The following is an 18,226-nucleotide window of genomic DNA, read 5'->3' as shown; positions in this document are numbered from 1 at the left end:
AATCAAGAATCGGGCCTCAAAATTACATTAATTTCTCAAAACCTAAAAGTGGAGCACCTGTATAATAGCAACACCTACTTTGTTAAAAGTTTTTTTAATATAAACGATTTCTCGTCCTGTACAATCATTTTGTTTCATCCATATGCTCTTGAAAAGTCATATAAGGGACATTTGTTTTCTTATCATTTCAATATAATATGAAAATTTTCAAATACGAAATATTCTTAAGATGTTTTTAGAATAGGATTCTTGTTTATCTTTGTTATCCTTCCAAAATCACTGTCCAAGACAATTTGAACTTCGCTTTCCACATTTACTCCAGGAATTTTAGAGCCTTAGACTCTGACTCCAACTCCTTTGCCCCAAAATCAGTCCAACCACTCAAACAGTGGGAGAGTTGTTAATGTGGATTTAAAGTAACAGACTCAGACTATTAACTTGTAGAATTTTAAACCCCAGACTCTGACTCCATAACTCCAAAATCAGCCTGAATCCGCAGCCCTGAAAAGTACAACGTTAACTTTTAAAACTTCATTGATTTTCTTCAACTTCATTGATTCACAAACTTTCCTTAATATCCCATTAAAATCATCATGTTTGCTGATTTTATTTCTTAAAATTATTTACAAAGCAACACATTGTTGATCATTACTTGACGCTTATTATTTTTTAAAGTATTGTTTTTCAGAAACAAATTTCTGGGCATGGCCAAAAGTTTTGGGACCCATCACAAATGACTTTTCGGGCTCCTTCCATATCGTTTACCCCTGTATTTCACCCCCTGGTTTAAAAATATTGAGCCCCCTTCAGGCCCGAGCCAACAGATGTCCCTTCCCCCCCCCCCTCCTGTGAACACCCCTGAATATGTGACCCCGAATTTGTGATGTTGCCACTGATCATGCTTTTCAATTTGCGATATTAAACAAAACAATGGGCCACATAGATCAACTTTGCTGGTCGAGTGTCGCCCACAGGCTGTAGGTTGGGTTGCACTGGTCTAGTGCTGGTTTATTAAGCGCAAGTGATGTGGTCCAAAACTCTTTTTATGAAAAATAAGTTTTAGGTTTTGGAAAAAAATGGTGCCATACACACGTTTTACTTTCTTCTTTCTTGGATTTTAGGTAAAATGAAAGGGCCACGTACGCCACGAAGAAGTCCCAGAAGTGCTAGAAGCCCTAGGAGTTCAAGAAGTTCTCGTTCAACTGCTCAAGGCTCACCAGGTATTTTGTTCATGTTATTTTCCTCAAACTATTATGCAGGCGCTCTTATCTGGAACAACAGAAAGTTAAATGAATTCATTGCGCGAATTTGCTGTTGCCTTTTCTTTTTGAAAGTAGTCTTACAAAATGAACTTCAGTAATCTAGTAATAGCTCTCATTGTCACGAAAAATGCAATTGTTTTATTTATTTGCCGAATCATTTTAATTGAAAATTTCTTGTTAATATTTTTTTTTTTTTTTTTTTTTGAATTTATGCCTTGTTTTTCACTTATATAAAAATCCGACCATGTCTATCTTTGTATATTTATCTTCCTAACTGCTCAAGAATGCCAGAGATCCGACAATCGATGCTGGTATTGATATATTCGTAATTTTGCAGGCATCACGTTTGGCCAGGTTGAGTAGTTGTGAAACTTTAATTGTGCAGGTATTTATATAAACACCGATTCTGGAGCCTGTTTTCTCCCTGTTTCTGACACTGGCAGATTGCCAATAATTTTTCTCTCTCTCTCTACTTTGAAAGATGAGTGCTTCCATTGAGTTTAGTTGAGGTGTGTTTTTGGATAGGATACATTTTTTATCTTTTACTTTAAAGGGAAAATTGCTTACGATGCTTTTCAGAGACAGTTGACTCTTTTCAGAGACAGTTGACGCTTTTTCAGAGAAGTTTGTAACAACACCGCTGCATAAAACAAACATGCAAAATTATAAACCAAACCGACTTTCAGCTGTCAATTTCTTTCAAAGAAACAAACAACAAGCATTATATTTATTTGGAGGTTGTAGATATTTATCGATTACAAGAGTGCCGATTTTTTTTGCAAAATTAGCAGATTTTTGTATAAGCTAATACTACCTCTAATTTAACTTTAAAAAAGGTTCCAAAAATGATCGTTTTTATGCACAGAAATATAAGTTATTTTGATTTGAGATTTACTCTTCCAATAAATAATTTGTGAAAGATCCGTTTTTGTTTATCAGAATTTTGTGGAGAGTCCGTTTTGGTTGATTGGGATTTTGTGAAAGGTCCATTTTGGTTTCTCAGATTTTTGTGAAGGTCTTTTAACTGAAACTCCTCCTGAAATTTCCTCTGGCCAGACCTCTGCCGTAATACAATAAAATTTGCAGAATCATAATTTAAAAAAATTGTGACATTTGGGTTTTGAAAGTCTGATTAAATAGCTTATTTCTTGGCGGGGTTTTTTTTTTTTTGGTATATATATATATATATGTAACATTGTATTTTCATAATTTATGCTCTAATTTTTCATAGTTGTTTTAAATGAATGTTATTTTTAATAATAAGACATGAATATCTAATTGATATAAAAGTACATGTAACTTATGCACTGGGATGAGATTTTTCCGGGTCTTGCTGGAATTCCGTTTTTTTTTTTTTTTTTCAGTTGGCGTTTAAAACCGTTTGTTGCCTCTTTCAGGCCTCATATTGATCCTATTTTTCTCTAAAATCTGAAAAGATTCTTGAATCTTCATCTTCTACGCTATCTGCCAAAGACATATGTTTGGAAAACATGCCAACGACGTTAAACACGTGCTTCTGGCTTTGCCGAAAATTGCGTGTCTTGTTTGAGATTTCAATCTTTTTGCATCCTGTCTATATTTCAATCATTTTTAATGTGTGGAGGTTTTTTACCATATACTATCTTATATCTACGTATTTTATACATTATTTCAATAATATTTTTATTTCTTAAATTTATTTTAGAAAAAATGAAAAATTCGATCAAAAACATGTGGTCTGACTCTCACGATCTTGGATTTTAATGAATTTATTTTCCTTGTCTAGGAAAGCGTGCGAAATATTTTCAAGAATCTCAAATAGTTTAGGCTTTATAAACTAAACTGTTAAGTTTTTTGGAATTTCATGAGGCAACTGCAAGTTGTTGTTTTTTTTTTTTTTTTAATCCTTTAAAATCAATACTTTGCTTTTGAACAATATGTGCCATGTATTAATTATTGTCCAATTATTTCAACCATAATTAATCTGGAAAAATATCCGTGTTAGCTTTGAAAGTGTTAAATTAGTTATTTTTTGTTGAATTTTTGACTATCATGACATCAAGTGGCCATTTTGGTGCAGCTTTGAACATCATCCCTTTTTTGCATGATTTTTCAAATTTTTTTGGATTTTCTCTTTTTTGCCCTTTGACCACTTTTATCATTGTATGCATGGTAACTCACACTAGCTATAAGGAATATCTTTGAAATTTAATTTAAAAAAAAAACTGCTTTGAAATTCAAAAATTGAGTCTAAACTGAAATAGAAAAGGTCAAAGAAGTTCTGGGTTCATACTAAGGTGTCGGAATGTGATTCCAGAAATGTTTCCCAAAATCCCACTGCACAAAAATTCATTTGTTAGCATTCCCCTTAAACGTAATTTAGAACTTTGCTCTCGCAGGAAAATCCTGCCTTTGATTTCCCCCTTGTATGATGTGAATCCTGGAAGTTAATTTCTAAAATTAAGTCAGGACCTTGTACAGAGATTGTTTTGCAGGTAAAAAAACTGTGGCAGATATACCTACACAGTATGGAGCCCTAAATCTGGGACACTCGGGATTGCAACATTTCCGGGATGCAGAAGTTTCAGGATTTTAGAGTCAGACTCAAAAATAGCTTAAATTATTTTGTTGTGCAATGTTAGGCACATTTTTTTCCGAGATTCGCTTATTATACATTACTTGTTAAAAGAAAGAAGAAAACTTTTTAATCATCTTTGGGTTTTCATTCTAAGTTAACTGGAAAGAAAAATCTATTTTTCAGTGGGAAGAAACTTAAAAAATAGTTTATTCAAAAATTTACTGTTGCAATATTTTAAAATTTATTTCTGGGATACTATTTTAGCTGCAGCACCAGGAAGTCCAGGTGACCATGACAGCTCTGAACTGATGCCTTTACCTTCATCTCCACCAGATCCAGTTGGTCACATCGATTCTTCTCCAAGGACTCCTGAAAGACCAAACCGTTCTAGTAAGTGTATATCAGATTGCTTTTCTCGAGACTTATATATCTTTAAATTTAAGTTTTGTATTTGAAAAAAAAAATCAATTTGTTCAGTTAACAAAGTATTAAAATTTTAAGTAAATCAATCAAAGTGAAAAAACTGATTCTAGTTTTGAAAGGGGAAATTTAGCCCTTTTGACTGAAGTTCTCCCCCATTTTATTGCTCTTCATTTGCTTGATAGAACTTGAGCAGAGAAGTTTCCAGGGTTGGCAGAAACCCAACCCACCCAGATTTTTCTGGGTTATTGCGGGCTTTTATGGGTTTTTGTGGGTTTAAGTGTTATTTCTGTATGCAGATATTGTTATATTATATATTTATTCATTAATGTGAAACTAGATTAAGTTAAATTTCTGAATTGCATTTGATCAATATCAAAGTTACTAATTAATATTATTAATAATATAATTCATAAATAATAACACATTATTTACAATAATATTAATAATATCAATTATTAAAATTTTCCTGTTATTAGTATTAGATGTTTTTTTTAACTTAAATAGATTTCTTTAGCACTTTTGAATACCTAGAATATATTTTTGTTGCTATAATAAATAAATAATTTTTATTTTTGTTGTTAGAATAATAAATAAACCCATTTTTAAAGTAGTAATGCAAAATAACTTAGATCCAAATCCAATTAGACTTAAGTTCAGACAGAACTTGGCAAAAGAAATTTCACCTACAAGTATGAGGGTTGTCGTAAAATAAGTTTCCCTATTTTTTTTTTCACAATGAAAACTTTTTTTACTTACATCGAGTAATGCATCAATGGAAAGCTTGGACTTTAAACTATTTTTCAACGTACTCCCCATTGACTTCAATGCACTTTTTCATGCGGGTAACCATCTTTTTTATGCCTTCATCGTAGAAGTTTCCTGCCGCGCTTCGATGGTAACTCAGAACCTCTTCTTTAAGCTCTTCTCCGGTTTCGAAATTCGTACCGCTGAGATGTGTTTTTTCAAACCAGGGAAGAGATGATAATTGCTTGGGGCCAGGTCTGGGCTGTAGGGTGGGTGTAGGACTTTCTCCCATCCGAAATCCATAATGATAGAGATGGTTACGCGGGCTGTGTGCAGATGAGCATTGTCCTGATGAAAACGGACTCCTTACGTCAGCATTTCCCTCCTCTTCTTTTGGTCAAAAATCGTATCACTGATTGCACTTCACATTTGGCAGGAGAAGATATCGGAAGCTTTATTCTTAATAGCTGCCAATACCACACTAAAGATCTCAGCAAGTTCAACAGAGTGGGGAGACTAAACTACACGCTAGGGTTGCCATATTGCCAGTGCTCGAAATTAGCGGTCGTTAGTCGTATTTTGCAACTGTAAATTTCATTTTGACGACCGCGATTTGAAACGTAGTCGTCACTGTGACGCCTAGCTTTCCCCCCTACTAAGCTTTCACTTTTGGAAGATTTGTCTCCAAAAACATCTGCGTGCGTTGCGATCGCGGAAAATTTCCTGGAAGTATCGCTTTCAGTCGGAAAAACTTGAACAATCCACCCCCCCCCCCCCCCCCCCCCCCCCCCCACCTTCGCCCGCGAACTGTAGAAGCCAGTGTCATTGCAAGCACACCCCTCCATTCCTCCTCTTTCTGGAGTAATCTTTTCTCCCCTTTGTTCCCTTAGTGTTGTTTACCCCCGATCGCCCCACCCCTCCAAAACCGGACTCATCTCACGGTTGTTTGAGCAGATAGTCTGATCTTTTTCATGTTTCAAGTTCGACCCCTCATCGTAACACGAACGTACGGCGAGCACGAGGATTCCTTTTTTTCCCACAGGATTTCGCTCATCTTTTTTTCTTTCTTTTTTTTTAATCATCGCTACCATCATTTTTTATTTGTTGAAAATATGAGTAAACGTAACTTTAAGTCATATTTTACGCCACTAAATACTAGCGGAAATAAACGGCCAAGGATTGCCGATGAAGTCGAAATAGAAAAAAATAATGACGAAGTAGATACGACTTATAAATGTACACGGAAAAGTGTCAACGCTGCAACTTTCATCAAGTGGCAAAAGCAGTTTCCGTGGTTGGAAAGAAAGGGTGAAGACCTGATGGTATGTAAAGTCTGTAAAGATTTTGGAAAAAAAGAAGATACTGGATTCATCGATGGTTGTCCTACTGCAAGATTCGAAAAAATAAGTAGTTTTCTTGTTGATTAGTGCAGGCGGTTCATTCGTTTTTATTATTTTTATTATTATTTTTAAAGATATTTATTAAATTGCGCTTAATTGTTTTTCAAAACACATCATTAATGCAATTTTCAATACTGAACACGTTCTTCTCGGAATAATAGTTCCGGTATTTGATATTGCAATCCTTTTGCATCTTGCCGATATTATAATACTTTTAAAATATAGAAGTTATTTTTACATATGCTACGATTAGGTTAGCTTTTTTTCTTTTTTATTTTAATTTATAACATATTATTTTTTCAATACATGCGGACAATGAACACGTGCTTTGCCGGAAGTTTATTTTCGCTTTTGACCTTTCAATCCTTTTGAATCTTGTAAATATATTAATATTATTTGGCAATTGGACACATGCCACTTCAGATTAACTTGTTTTCTGCGTTTGTTTTTCTTTTTGATGAATAAATTTATTTTCGAAATCATTCCAACACTAAACTTTTACTTTGAGGAAAATTGCGTATCGTGTTCGAGATTGCAATCCTTTTGCATCTTGTCAATGTTTTAATACTTTTAAAATCTAGAAGTTATTTTTACATATGCTACCTTTAGGTTAGCTTATTTTCTTTTTTATTTTAATTTATAATATATTATTTTTTTCAAAACATGCGGACAATGAGCACGTGCTTTGTGATAAATTTATTCTCGTTTTGGACCTTTCAATCCTTTTGCATCTTGTAAGTAAATATATTAATATTTCGACAATTAGTCGCATGACACTCAGATTAACTTATTTTCTGCGTTTGATTTTCTTTTAAATGAATAAAAAATTTTCAAAACCATTCCAACACTAAATTGTTTTTACTTAGTGGAAAATTGCGTATCGTGTTCGAGATTGCAATCCTTTTGCATCTTGTCAATGTTTTAATACTTTTAAAATCTAAAATTTGTTTTTACATATGCTACCTTTAGGTTAGCTTATTTTCTTTTTTATTTTAATTCATAATATATTATTTTTTTCAAAAGATGCGGACAATGAGCACGTGCTTTGCGGGAAGTGTATTCTCGCTTTTGACCTTTCAATCCTTTTGCATCTTGTAAATATATTAATATTTTTTGACAATTAGTCGCATGCCACTTCAGATTAACTTATTTTCTGCGTTTGTTTTTCTTTTTAATGAATAAATTTATTTTCGAAATCATTCCAACACTAAACTTGTACTTTGTGGAAAATTGCATATCGTTTTCGAGATTGCAATCCTTTTGGATCTTGTCAATATTTTTAATACTTTTAAAATCTAGAATTTGTTTTTGTTTTGTTTTTTGGTTTTATGTCACTAAATTAAGTTAATAGTAATTATGGTACTTGTATAAACTTAGCAGGTGATTCCAAAATGCATTATTTTAATGCATTGAACATATATATCAGCTTGTTTTCATGCATATTATAGTTTAGTATAAATTTCAGCATGTTACTGAACGCATTTGCAAATTGCAACCAAGTAAAGCATAACGGCACCTAAGAAAAAAAATATTGGTTGCCAATGGCACCTAAGTAGCTGATGCTAATTTCGACCTCTGCATATTGCGCTTAGCAGCGATTCGCGTGCTCGTGGCAAATAGGAATTCTTACTTTACGGACAATCCTCATATTTTGAACCAAGGTATCGAGATTCAAAAATATTTCCATAACCATCATTAACCTCATGAATTGCTCAAAGATTATGATTGTTTGATGCCTCAAATGCCTAACAATAGTCATTAGAATTCAAACTAAGAGTGCATTTCAAGCTTTTTGAAAAACTATCATAAATATGTAACAATTGCATCTGAGCACCAAAATGAATTTGAGAAACAAATGACAAAAATATTGGATAATGTTTCAGTTTACAAAGCAGTTCACAATCATTTCTTCAGCTCTTGATGAACTGCAAAAAGACTCAGCTACTCTGCTGTGTTCCGTGGAAATATAGAAAAGTTTGATGGAGTCAGAATAATTAAATCAGCACAAAGAAGTCATACAAAAAAAAACGGTACAAACAGATTATTGGACCAAAGTACTAAAGAGCACATTAATGATAAGTGTTAGTAATATAAAGTAGTAGCATACCTAGAAAAATTTTAAGAATGATGATTTCAAAAATGGAAATTTTAGAATTTTTTCCCCTAAATTTCTCAGTGCAAAAATATTAATTATACATAAATGTAAATTTCTATGTTCAAAGAATCATTAATTTTACAAGTAATTAAAATCAATTGATAAAGTTTTTGATTCCTTCAAAGTGGAAAAAAAGCTTAGTTTTTGAGAAAGATCAAGACTCTGCCTTTGGCAAAAAAGCATTAGTTATATTGACAAGAAGTTCCAAAAATTTAAATTAATTAAAAATTATTAAAAAAAATAAATATTCTGAGATGAACTACTTGAAATACACCTGATTTCCTATTTTTATTTGCTTATTTTTTATTTGTAATTTTGATGAAAGATATGAGGTAACTCAGAAATGATCTTTAACAAGAACCCACTTTTCGCAAAAACCCAGGTGGGTTTTTGTTGGTGGACCCGCACAGAAAAGCCCAGATGGTTTTTCTGGGCTGGGTTCCCTTTGCCAACCCTGGAAGTTTATTACTGTCTTTTTAGAAAAATAATATGAATTAATTTGAAATAGCTTTTTTTTTTTTTTTTTTTTAATCATGTGAAATATTAACTGATTAGCTGTGTGTATTACAAGCCCTTAATCGTACGAATTATATTATTTAGTGTTTAGTGAAGTGGATCTTAGTTCTCCATTGAATTATGGCACTCCAAGTTCTCATGGCACTGCTCGTTCCATTGGGTGAGTAGCGTTTGACTAATTATAATCATAAAATTGATTCTTGAGTGCAAACCATTATTTATAATTTCTTGCTTTAATGGTGGGAACAAATGACTGAAAAGAAATTATTCTATTCATTGATGTTGAGTTTTAAGTGCTATGAAACTGCTAGAAAGAAGCATCCAGCTAATGCTAAGGATAAATTTCTTTGCTTCAAAGTAAACAATATGCCATTTTCAGTGGATTTTTACATATCTGAACACAAAAACAATCTTAATTTGTTTTTCCTCAGTCTTGGGTCTCGGTCATGATGAGTCATGAAAGAAAAGTTTAAATGTGATCCAAAACTTGATACCTCTAATATCAAATTTGGTGCCTTGGTTTCTAAATCTAGGGTTTGCATTATCATTTTTGCTAATAAAATGCGACTAATTAACGCTTGTTTCTGACACTGCTTATGAACTATAATTTTTGTTACGTATATTTCCGATTAATTGCAGAAGAGGAACACCAATACATCAGCGTCATGATATTAGAAGTGAAAGGCATATGAGACAAGTTGAGATGAGAAATGAAAATGTATGTATTCTCTAGATATTTAATTTTTAATTATGTAAATTTTTCTTCTTGTGAAAAAACTTGATGTTTACAACTATTCTTTTGTCATGCCAAACATGTTTTTAAATTTTGTGAGTGCATTGAAATTTTATTTATAGTTATAAATATTTGCTGATTTTTTTTTTTTTTTTTTTTTTTGTGAAATCTTGCATTAAATAAGTGATTTTTGTTTTGTTTCTTGCAAGTAACGTCTTTTGTTTTTTTTTTAATTCTTACTAGTGGTACCTGCATGGCTTTGCCCCTAGTTGAAAATTAAAAGGTCATTTGGTTTGCCTGTATATTTACAAATAATAGATGACGAATTTCTCGCCAATTTGCTATGTTTGTTTGCTCTCCAATGTTACGGTTCCACGTTATGATAATTTCATAATTTACTCTTCCACGTTGTAATAATTTGCTTGGTAAAATGTTCTTAAAATTGGAATAGAAAAAGAACAAAATCGAATTTTCGAAAAATTGCTTCAAGGTGCACACTTCCATGCTACGAACTAACTTTGCCAAATTTCATGAAAATCGGCCGAAAGGTCTGGATGCAATGCGCCTCACAGAGATCCATACATACAGAGATCCAGATATCCAGACAGGCTTTCAGCTTTATTATTAGTAAAGATTATGGCCTTGTGCTTAAAATAGAAAATTTGATTCCTACATTTGTGTAGGGATTTGCACAACAGTCATAAAGTATTAAAAATTTCATAGCCTTTTATCACTGAAGCAGTAGTCCTTTACTTCAAGCAATCAATTTAATTCTCCTCTAGCATCCTTTTGACCGTAAAATGTATTTTGGGATTTCAAGGAACCTCTTTTTCAATGCAAAATAGTATTTTGCATGGGAAAAATCAGAGTTCTTGAAATCCCAAACCATGTGTCTGCAATTGTCGTAATTTTGTGCTACAAATTGTTGGGTATTTCCTTTTACTTCTCTGCACAAAAGTATTTATTATTCTTCATTATCTCAAACATGTAGAAATGTCCAAGTTATTAACATTAGTATTCATAGATATTACTCTAGACATTGTGTAAAGCTCAAAACTTACTTTAAAATTTAAAAGCTGTATCATACCTGATAAAAATTTAATAAATAGTTTTATTTATTTATTTATGTATTTCTGAATCTGTGAAAGAAAATACCTTTACATAAGAGTTTACTTGTAAATATTCTTATTAATTCTTACTGAATAGCGTAATGCATTGTTTCCTGAATAATGGGTCGCAAGCTGCTGTTGGGTTACGCTTCTATTTTTGGCGAGGGGCACCACACTTCTGATCTCTTGAGTTTTATCGCCTAGACCAGAGGTGCTCAACCTGAGTGGTATTGTCCCTCAAGAAAGATGTAGAATAGTTTCAAGGAATGTGTAAATGTTAAAAAAATAATAAAGCAAAATGGTAAAACAAGGCATAAGAAGTCAAAGTATCAAGAATTGCATTGGTAAGGGGCACTTTGTCACTTCCAACTTAAACAATCTTCAAAACTTCTCAAAGACCAACAGTGGCAGCCTTCCCTTTGATATTATGAAAGTGATGGGTACCAAATGCGAACCTCAACCTGATCCTAGATTACCTCGAAATAATCTTTATTTTGCTTTTTGAATTTCATGTGTTCTTATAATTATATGCTCAAAACAAAAGTTCTGGGTTCCAATTTTTTTACCTTTTCCTGAATAAAGCCATCAGTTTGCCTATCAATCTTCTCTTTTTCTGTTTGAATTTTAATCATCCTAATTCAGTTAAAACTCTCACAAACACTGCTCGTGTCTTATTAGAATGAATACTTAAGTGGATGTTGCCCCTCAATTTTCTACTTCTAAGCTTTTCTGTGTTGTATATTTTTAGTGTCCTTAGCCAGTTTTTATTATATAGTATTTTAAGAGCGATGATATTTTATTTTGTAGCCTGAAACTGAGATGACCGAACCTGCTGCACCAACTAGTGAATCACACTCTGGTCCTCAACTTTATATTTGGGGAACAGACGTAGTTCTTAACCAATGCAAAGAGAAGTTCAAGCGATTCATCAATGAATATGTTGATATCAACTATGAAAGTGATGAAAGAATGGAAAATGTAGATTTTGATCGTCCATTTTATTTACAGAAATTGGAAGAAGTAAGTGAAAATGTTGTACCATTTGATTGGATTTTGATTATTGTTTAAGAGTCTGAAGAAGTTTTCACATCAATAATTAGTCATTTTGTATTATTAATTTAATTAATCTTTAATCATCGTGTTAAATGTTCTTTTTCAAAACTATTCGATAAAAGAAATTGATGTATGAAATTGCATATAGCAGAGCTACTACCATTTCTAATGATAAACCCAGGGCCGGATTTGAAAATGTGGAGGCCCCGGCGTAACAAAGGAGTAGAGGCCCCTAATCAGGGTTCGAAAAGATCATCATATTTTCGAAAATATCAGATACTTTGATATATATCCAAATATTTTGATATATGTGTATATATCCGATATTTTAGATCAGCACTTATTATTGCTAATTATTTTTTTATATTATTATTATAATTTATGGGGGAGAAAACGTAAAATTGCTGACCTGTGAAAGTTAGGATATTTTGCAAAATTTTATTGTGGAGGGCCCCTTTGTTGTAGAGGCCCCGGGACAGTAGCCCCGCCTGCCCTCTCTTAAATCCGGCCATGGATAAACCAAACTCTGTCTATTACTTGCTTAACTATTCCATTATTCTAAATTCCTCCTTAAGATTTGTTTATCTTGTAAATAGTTCTTATTAAACAATTTAATTAGCATACGAATAAATTGCAGATCGGCGATTGGAACTCCTCAAATTGGTTTTTAATCCAAATTGTTTGAAAAACTAGGCACTTTTTTTTAGCACAGAGCATTTATATCAACTGTATAAGATCAAGTTTCAAGATTGCTGCAACTTACTAGATACTACTAATATATAAATAGGTCATATTATTTATTTTAAACTATTTTTGTTGTGTTGGGGGGCAACAAATCATGATTCAGGTTATATGCTCAAGGCCAAAAAATGCATTATTGTTTTCATTTTACAATAAAATAATTAGTTAAAAAAAATTTTGCAAAGTTAAAAATTCACTGATAACTTGAACCTTTTAATATTGAGATTTGGCAGTTTGTTAAGGAAAAAAAATTATGATTAACAGGTTTATATAGATGAAGTTCCACACTGTAAATAAGTATATTTAGAACTTTCTGAAATTTTACTTTACAGAACAACATTAAAAGTATTTATATTACTTATAAACTTAATTGTTGTCAAAATTGTTTTACATATTTATCAAGATAAGCGCTGAGCTGTTCCACAGTGAAAATTTATCTAACCCAAAAACTAAGACATTCCAAAGCTATTAGTAGCATCATTATATAATTATTTATTTTCTAGATTTCTTTAACTTTGCATTTTATTTAGTATATGTGTTTTCCTTGCAGATTTTTACAATAGAAGAGCCGTTCTTGAATGTAAACTGTGCTCATCTTAATGGCTTTGATGCTGATTTGTACCGTCAGTTAGTTTTATACCCTCAAGAAGTAATACCTATATTAGACATGGCAGTAAATGAACTTTACTTTGAACGTTATCCAGATAGTCAGTTGCCACATCAGATACAAGTCCGTCCTTTTAATGCAGAAAAAACGAAAAATTTGAGACTTTTAAGTCCAGAAGGTAACTTTCACTTTTCTTTTTGTTTCTTTAGTATTGAATTAGTGACTAACCACCAACACTACTAAATATTTCTCCGTTTCGTTCCAAGAATGCTGCACTTGCCAGCTGCTCAGTCAAATTTAAGAAATAAATATCAGTATCATTGTATATCAATCTAATTACAGTCGTCTCGCAATAACTCAAACTTCGATAACTCGAAATTTTCAATATCTCAAAAAAAAAAGTATTTCCCTGCACCTTTATTGCGTTTTTAATGAAATTTTATCTCTTTAACTCGAATTAAATTCACCTTCTTTTCGGTAACTCGAATTTTTTTCCCATTCACTTAAAAAATTTTCAATCCCTTAAAACTCAAATTTTCAAACAGCTATCCCCTTTCTCCCCCATTTACGCGCTCTAGAGAAGAAAAACGTGTCCTCGGGCTCTTTTGTTAGTGATTTTCACAGTTGTGTGTGGGAGGGGAGACATGTTTCTGCTGCTGTTTTCTGTGGACAATGGTCGAGTTTCTAGAATAAGCGTTCTCTGAACTTGAATGACCAGTTCCTTAAACACAAACCCTTTCTCGTTCTAGTCATCCATCGTCTTCTTACTTTACTTATTAGTGCTGTGTAAGAGCTCAGGTTTATTTGTCATCGAAATATGGCTACAAAACGAAAATGCACTACACTTTCTATTGCAGAGAAAAAAAAGGTGATTGATGCGGTTGAAAAAGGGGGAAAGAAAAAGATAGATATTGCGAAGGAATTCGGCATCACATCAAAACTACAGCCGTTAGATCAGGAAATCATCCAAAATTTCAAACCAAAATATCGTCATCAAGTCGTAAAAAAATGCATTGCTGAAATTGATGAAGGAAGCAACCCTTCTGTAAATGTGTTGCAATCAATGAGAATGGTTGATAAAGCCTGGAATTGTGTTGAACAAAAGACGATAGCAAACTGCTTTAGAAAGGCAGGTTTCCATAAAGCATCTGCTGAAGAAATCCACCTAGAAGAGGAAGAAAAAGAAAAGAAAATCGAGGAAGTAGTTGATGAGGAATGGAGTTTAGTGTCAAAAGCTCTGCAGCTAGATCCTGTAACAACATTTCGAGGCTTTGTCAACATAGATGATAATGTTCAAGTGTGTGGAAATTTATCGGACAAAGACATAATTAACGAATTTCGACCACTCTCGGAAGAGGAAGATGATGAGAGTGAAGAACTTATCCATCCAAAAAAGATAACCTTTAATGAATCAAAAAGTGCCATGCATGTGATGCAGTTGTTTATTGAATCGAGACCTGATATGGACTTAAAGACATTCAATGCTGTTTCCCATTTGGAAAATATAATTGACGTGGAGAGAAAAAAAGAGTACCCGTCAAACTCTTCTTGATATTTTAAATAAAGTAAGGTATGTTCTCATTTTGTGTTCGCTTTTGTTAATGAGGCATATAAGAATACCTATACCTTAAATAGAATGATTTTTTGTAAGATTTTTGATAACTCGAATTTTCGGTAACTCGAATTTTTTATGTCTTCCTTTCAATTTCGAGTTAGCAAGAGTCGACTGTATATCTGTTGAACCAATCAAGAAAGTGGGTAAAAAAAATAACCAAGCCAAAAGCCCATAGATGTGTGTAAGCAGCTAAACTAATAAGCCAATTACATAGTGAAAAATATTAAATAGCAAATGAATAATAGTACAAACTGTTCTGTATAGTGTGTATCTGGGACTTGAGTTTAATTTGTAGCTTGAATTATTTTTATTTTTTGACCATCATCATTTATTTGCTATTAACATTTTTCATTATATATCGTCGCCTCAGAGCAACAGTTAGACATCTAATCCTAGGAATAACACTAAGATATCCTACTGTTGCCCTGAGGTGACGATATATGACTCAGTAAGTTTCGGAAAAGTGGTAAATAAACTAAGAGTTCCCTAGCTACTGCTGATTGTACTCACTTGTAAGTCGACCACCCTTCATTTAGAAGGAAAATCGAAAACCTGCTTATAAGCGGAGTCCCATCTTTTTGAAAAATATCAGGAATTTTTTGCCTCAGTTTTTGAAAAAAAAGAGAGGAAATGTAATGAACATTCTTACGATCAAAAGTGCCCAATTTTATACTTGATTACTAAAAGGTTTCATTTCTTTGATTACAATTTTTAAATAGAGTTTATTTTCTCTATTAGGGTATTTCAAATTGTTCCTTTCATTTTGAATTGAAGTCAATACAGTTTTACACTGCAGAGATATTACATTCATTTTTTTTAAATGAGCTTTAATTTCTGCTGGATCAACTATCCGAAAAACTCATGAATAAGGAATTTGCCACACTTTTCACATAATAGTTCTTTTACTGTAATTATTTACTCATTATTTTACAGTCGGACTTTGTAGAATTATAGCAGAATGTATAAATATTTCGTTTTTTAATTTTTTTAAAGGAGTTTGACAAAAATCGGGGAAATATTCACATTTTCAAGGGTTTCTTCCCAAAAATTGTTCATAGAAAATTTCAAATTCTGCCCCATGTATGAGTTGACCCCCCCCCCCCCCCCCCCCCCAACGTTTACCTCATTTTTTGCACAAAATGATTAATGCAGAAATATATACCATAACTGAAAATTTGGATTTTCAAATCAAATTTGCAAAATTTGCTGCTATTGTGTAAATGTTAGAAATTTGAATTGTTTGAACTTAAATTGATGTATTATGTGTGCTATTCTGTTAATAGCTTTGCATTTTAACAGTACTTACTAATTCTTCTCGTTTTAGATATTGACCAGTTGATTACAGTGAGTGGAATGGTTATCAGGACATCAAACTTGATTCCAGAAATGCGAGAAGCTTTTTTCACTTGCACAATTTGCAATGAAACTAATGCTGTTGAATTAGATCGTGGACGCATTGCAGAGCCAACAGTCTGTACAAGTTGTAATACTAAATATTCCTTTGGTCTTAGCCATAATCGTTCACAGTTTACTGATAAACAGATGATAAAAATGCAAGAATCACCAGGTATGTTGGTGTTTTTTTAATTCAAAATTATGTACAGTAGGCGCCGCTTAATATGATCACTTTAAGATAAATACAATTTGATAACAATAACCAAAAAGAATCCAGGACACACAAAATGATGATTTGTTTTCAATTAGGGAAGTATTTATTTTTGCAAATTGAAATTACAATGATTCAACTAAAGGCAGTTTTAAATTTTTAAATTACTAAATTAGTAGAATGGAATAATCTAAATCAAAGGGAAAACTAAAATATGTAATTTTGAAGCACATAGTAATAAGTGAAATAAAATATGACCTTTTACTTATGCATACTTTCCCTGACATTTGTAAACTACAGTTTTAATGCAGATTCATACACCAGCATAGTTTCGCTTCTTGTTTAAATTTCCATTTAGCTTTGCTTTGTTTTCAATCTCGTCTCGATTCTTTAGGAACTTACAAAGTAATGGCAGAGAAAATTTTAGCATTGCTGCAGCATTTCTTTGATTCAGCATTGGTAAATTGTCTAAGTTTTTTGAAGTGTCAATTTTCTCCCTGACAGTTATATCATGGTGCTCTTCCTCCATGGATAAAATGTTTTACAATTTAGTGTGAAGTTTTTAAGGTAAGTAAGGTAAAAAACAGGTAGAAAAAGTCTTCTGCTTTACTAAAAGAAGGGGGTTTGTTTTTCCGGAAGCTTCATTATCTCTCTCAAAGTGGGAGGAACTCACCACCTGCAGCCATGGAGGTCCTACATCCATGCCTGCAACATGTCCAGCCACTGAATTTTTTCTATCTGCAAATGAAAGGCATCTTAAAAGGAGTTAGGTCACTGAGAACAAACTTTTTGTTTTTTCTAGAAAGCGTTTGCATTGCTATTGAAAACCACAAAATGCCACACAGAAAGTTTGTCTTTTCGGGGTTTGTCAGGGTGTATCTCTGTCATCAGAGGAACAAAAAAGTTTTGTAAGTTTATGAAAAGTGATACCAATAAACAAAGACACTGATTACAATATCAGACTATTTTAATGTGTGTTAGTATACAAGTGTTCCTGGACTTTGATTCTGATAACATTGCCCATGATCTCATTAAGTGGCACCCACTGTGTATGCAACATCTGGTAATAAATTTTATAAATGAGTGAAATTAGTAAAATATTCTAAAGAGTTGGGTCAGCTTTATTTACAATGAATTTGTTGAAAATAGGATAATCAACTGTTAGCTTCTTATCTTTCCTGCTCTCTGTAAACTTATGAATATTGCCTATAACTGCTTATTAGATAAGCGATTTAAAACATGGTACTGTAAAAGAACAAAAGATTTTCTCAGTTTGTATTTCTGTTTATAAATGAGCCTACATATTTTCAGCTTGAATGATTTGGTGGTTTCTTCTGGGTTCTTAATTTAAGAATTTTTTTGAAAAGCTATAAATTTAGCATTTATAAAAAGTTAAAGTACATTAAATCTTGTGCTGTATTATAAAAATTATTTCCATTTAATTCATAAGGTGTGTAAATTTCTCTTTCTCATTTTGTTTGATTTTTTATAGCATTTGATTGAATAAATCATTCACTTCGGAATTAATCTAATGATTATTTTTTATTGGGGATGCTCAAAGCTAATTATAAAAATATTATTTTAGATGACATGCCTCCAGGTCAGACTCCCCACACTGTTATACTTTATGCACTTGATGATTTGGTTGATTCTGTCCAACCAGGTGATAGGTAATCATTTAAGTTCCAATTTACCTGTTTGTTTT

The 18,226-nt window shown here is 32.4% G+C and overlaps 1 protein-coding gene across 1 annotated transcript in view; it reads left to right on the top strand.

The window, feature by feature from the left end:
• The window catches only part of LOC129225498 (DNA replication licensing factor mcm4-A-like), a 42,885-nt gene that overhangs the window by 595 nt on the left and 24,064 nt on the right, over positions 1-18,226 (top strand). Inside the window, exons 2-9 of the mRNA XM_054859926.1 lie at positions 1,122-1,220; positions 4,084-4,209; positions 9,142-9,217; positions 9,697-9,775; positions 11,707-11,919; positions 13,244-13,478; positions 16,240-16,482; positions 18,107-18,191. Of these exons, the coding sequence (XP_054715901.1) occupies positions 1,127-1,220; positions 4,084-4,209; positions 9,142-9,217; positions 9,697-9,775; positions 11,707-11,919; positions 13,244-13,478; positions 16,240-16,482; positions 18,107-18,191 (1,151 nt within the window). The 5' untranslated portion in view covers positions 1,122-1,126. The remainder of the gene's footprint in view (positions 1-1,121; positions 1,221-4,083; positions 4,210-9,141; positions 9,218-9,696; positions 9,776-11,706; positions 11,920-13,243; positions 13,479-16,239; positions 16,483-18,106; positions 18,192-18,226) is intronic.

The sequence above is a fragment of the Uloborus diversus genome, chromosome 7 (genome assembly GCF_026930045.1).
Source record: "Uloborus diversus isolate 005 chromosome 7, Udiv.v.3.1, whole genome shotgun sequence".
Classification (NCBI taxonomy): Eukaryota; Metazoa; Arthropoda; class Arachnida; order Araneae; family Uloboridae; genus Uloborus; species Uloborus diversus.
Note: the sequence above shows the minus strand (reverse complement) of the source record. Positions and strands in the feature narration are given on the sequence as shown.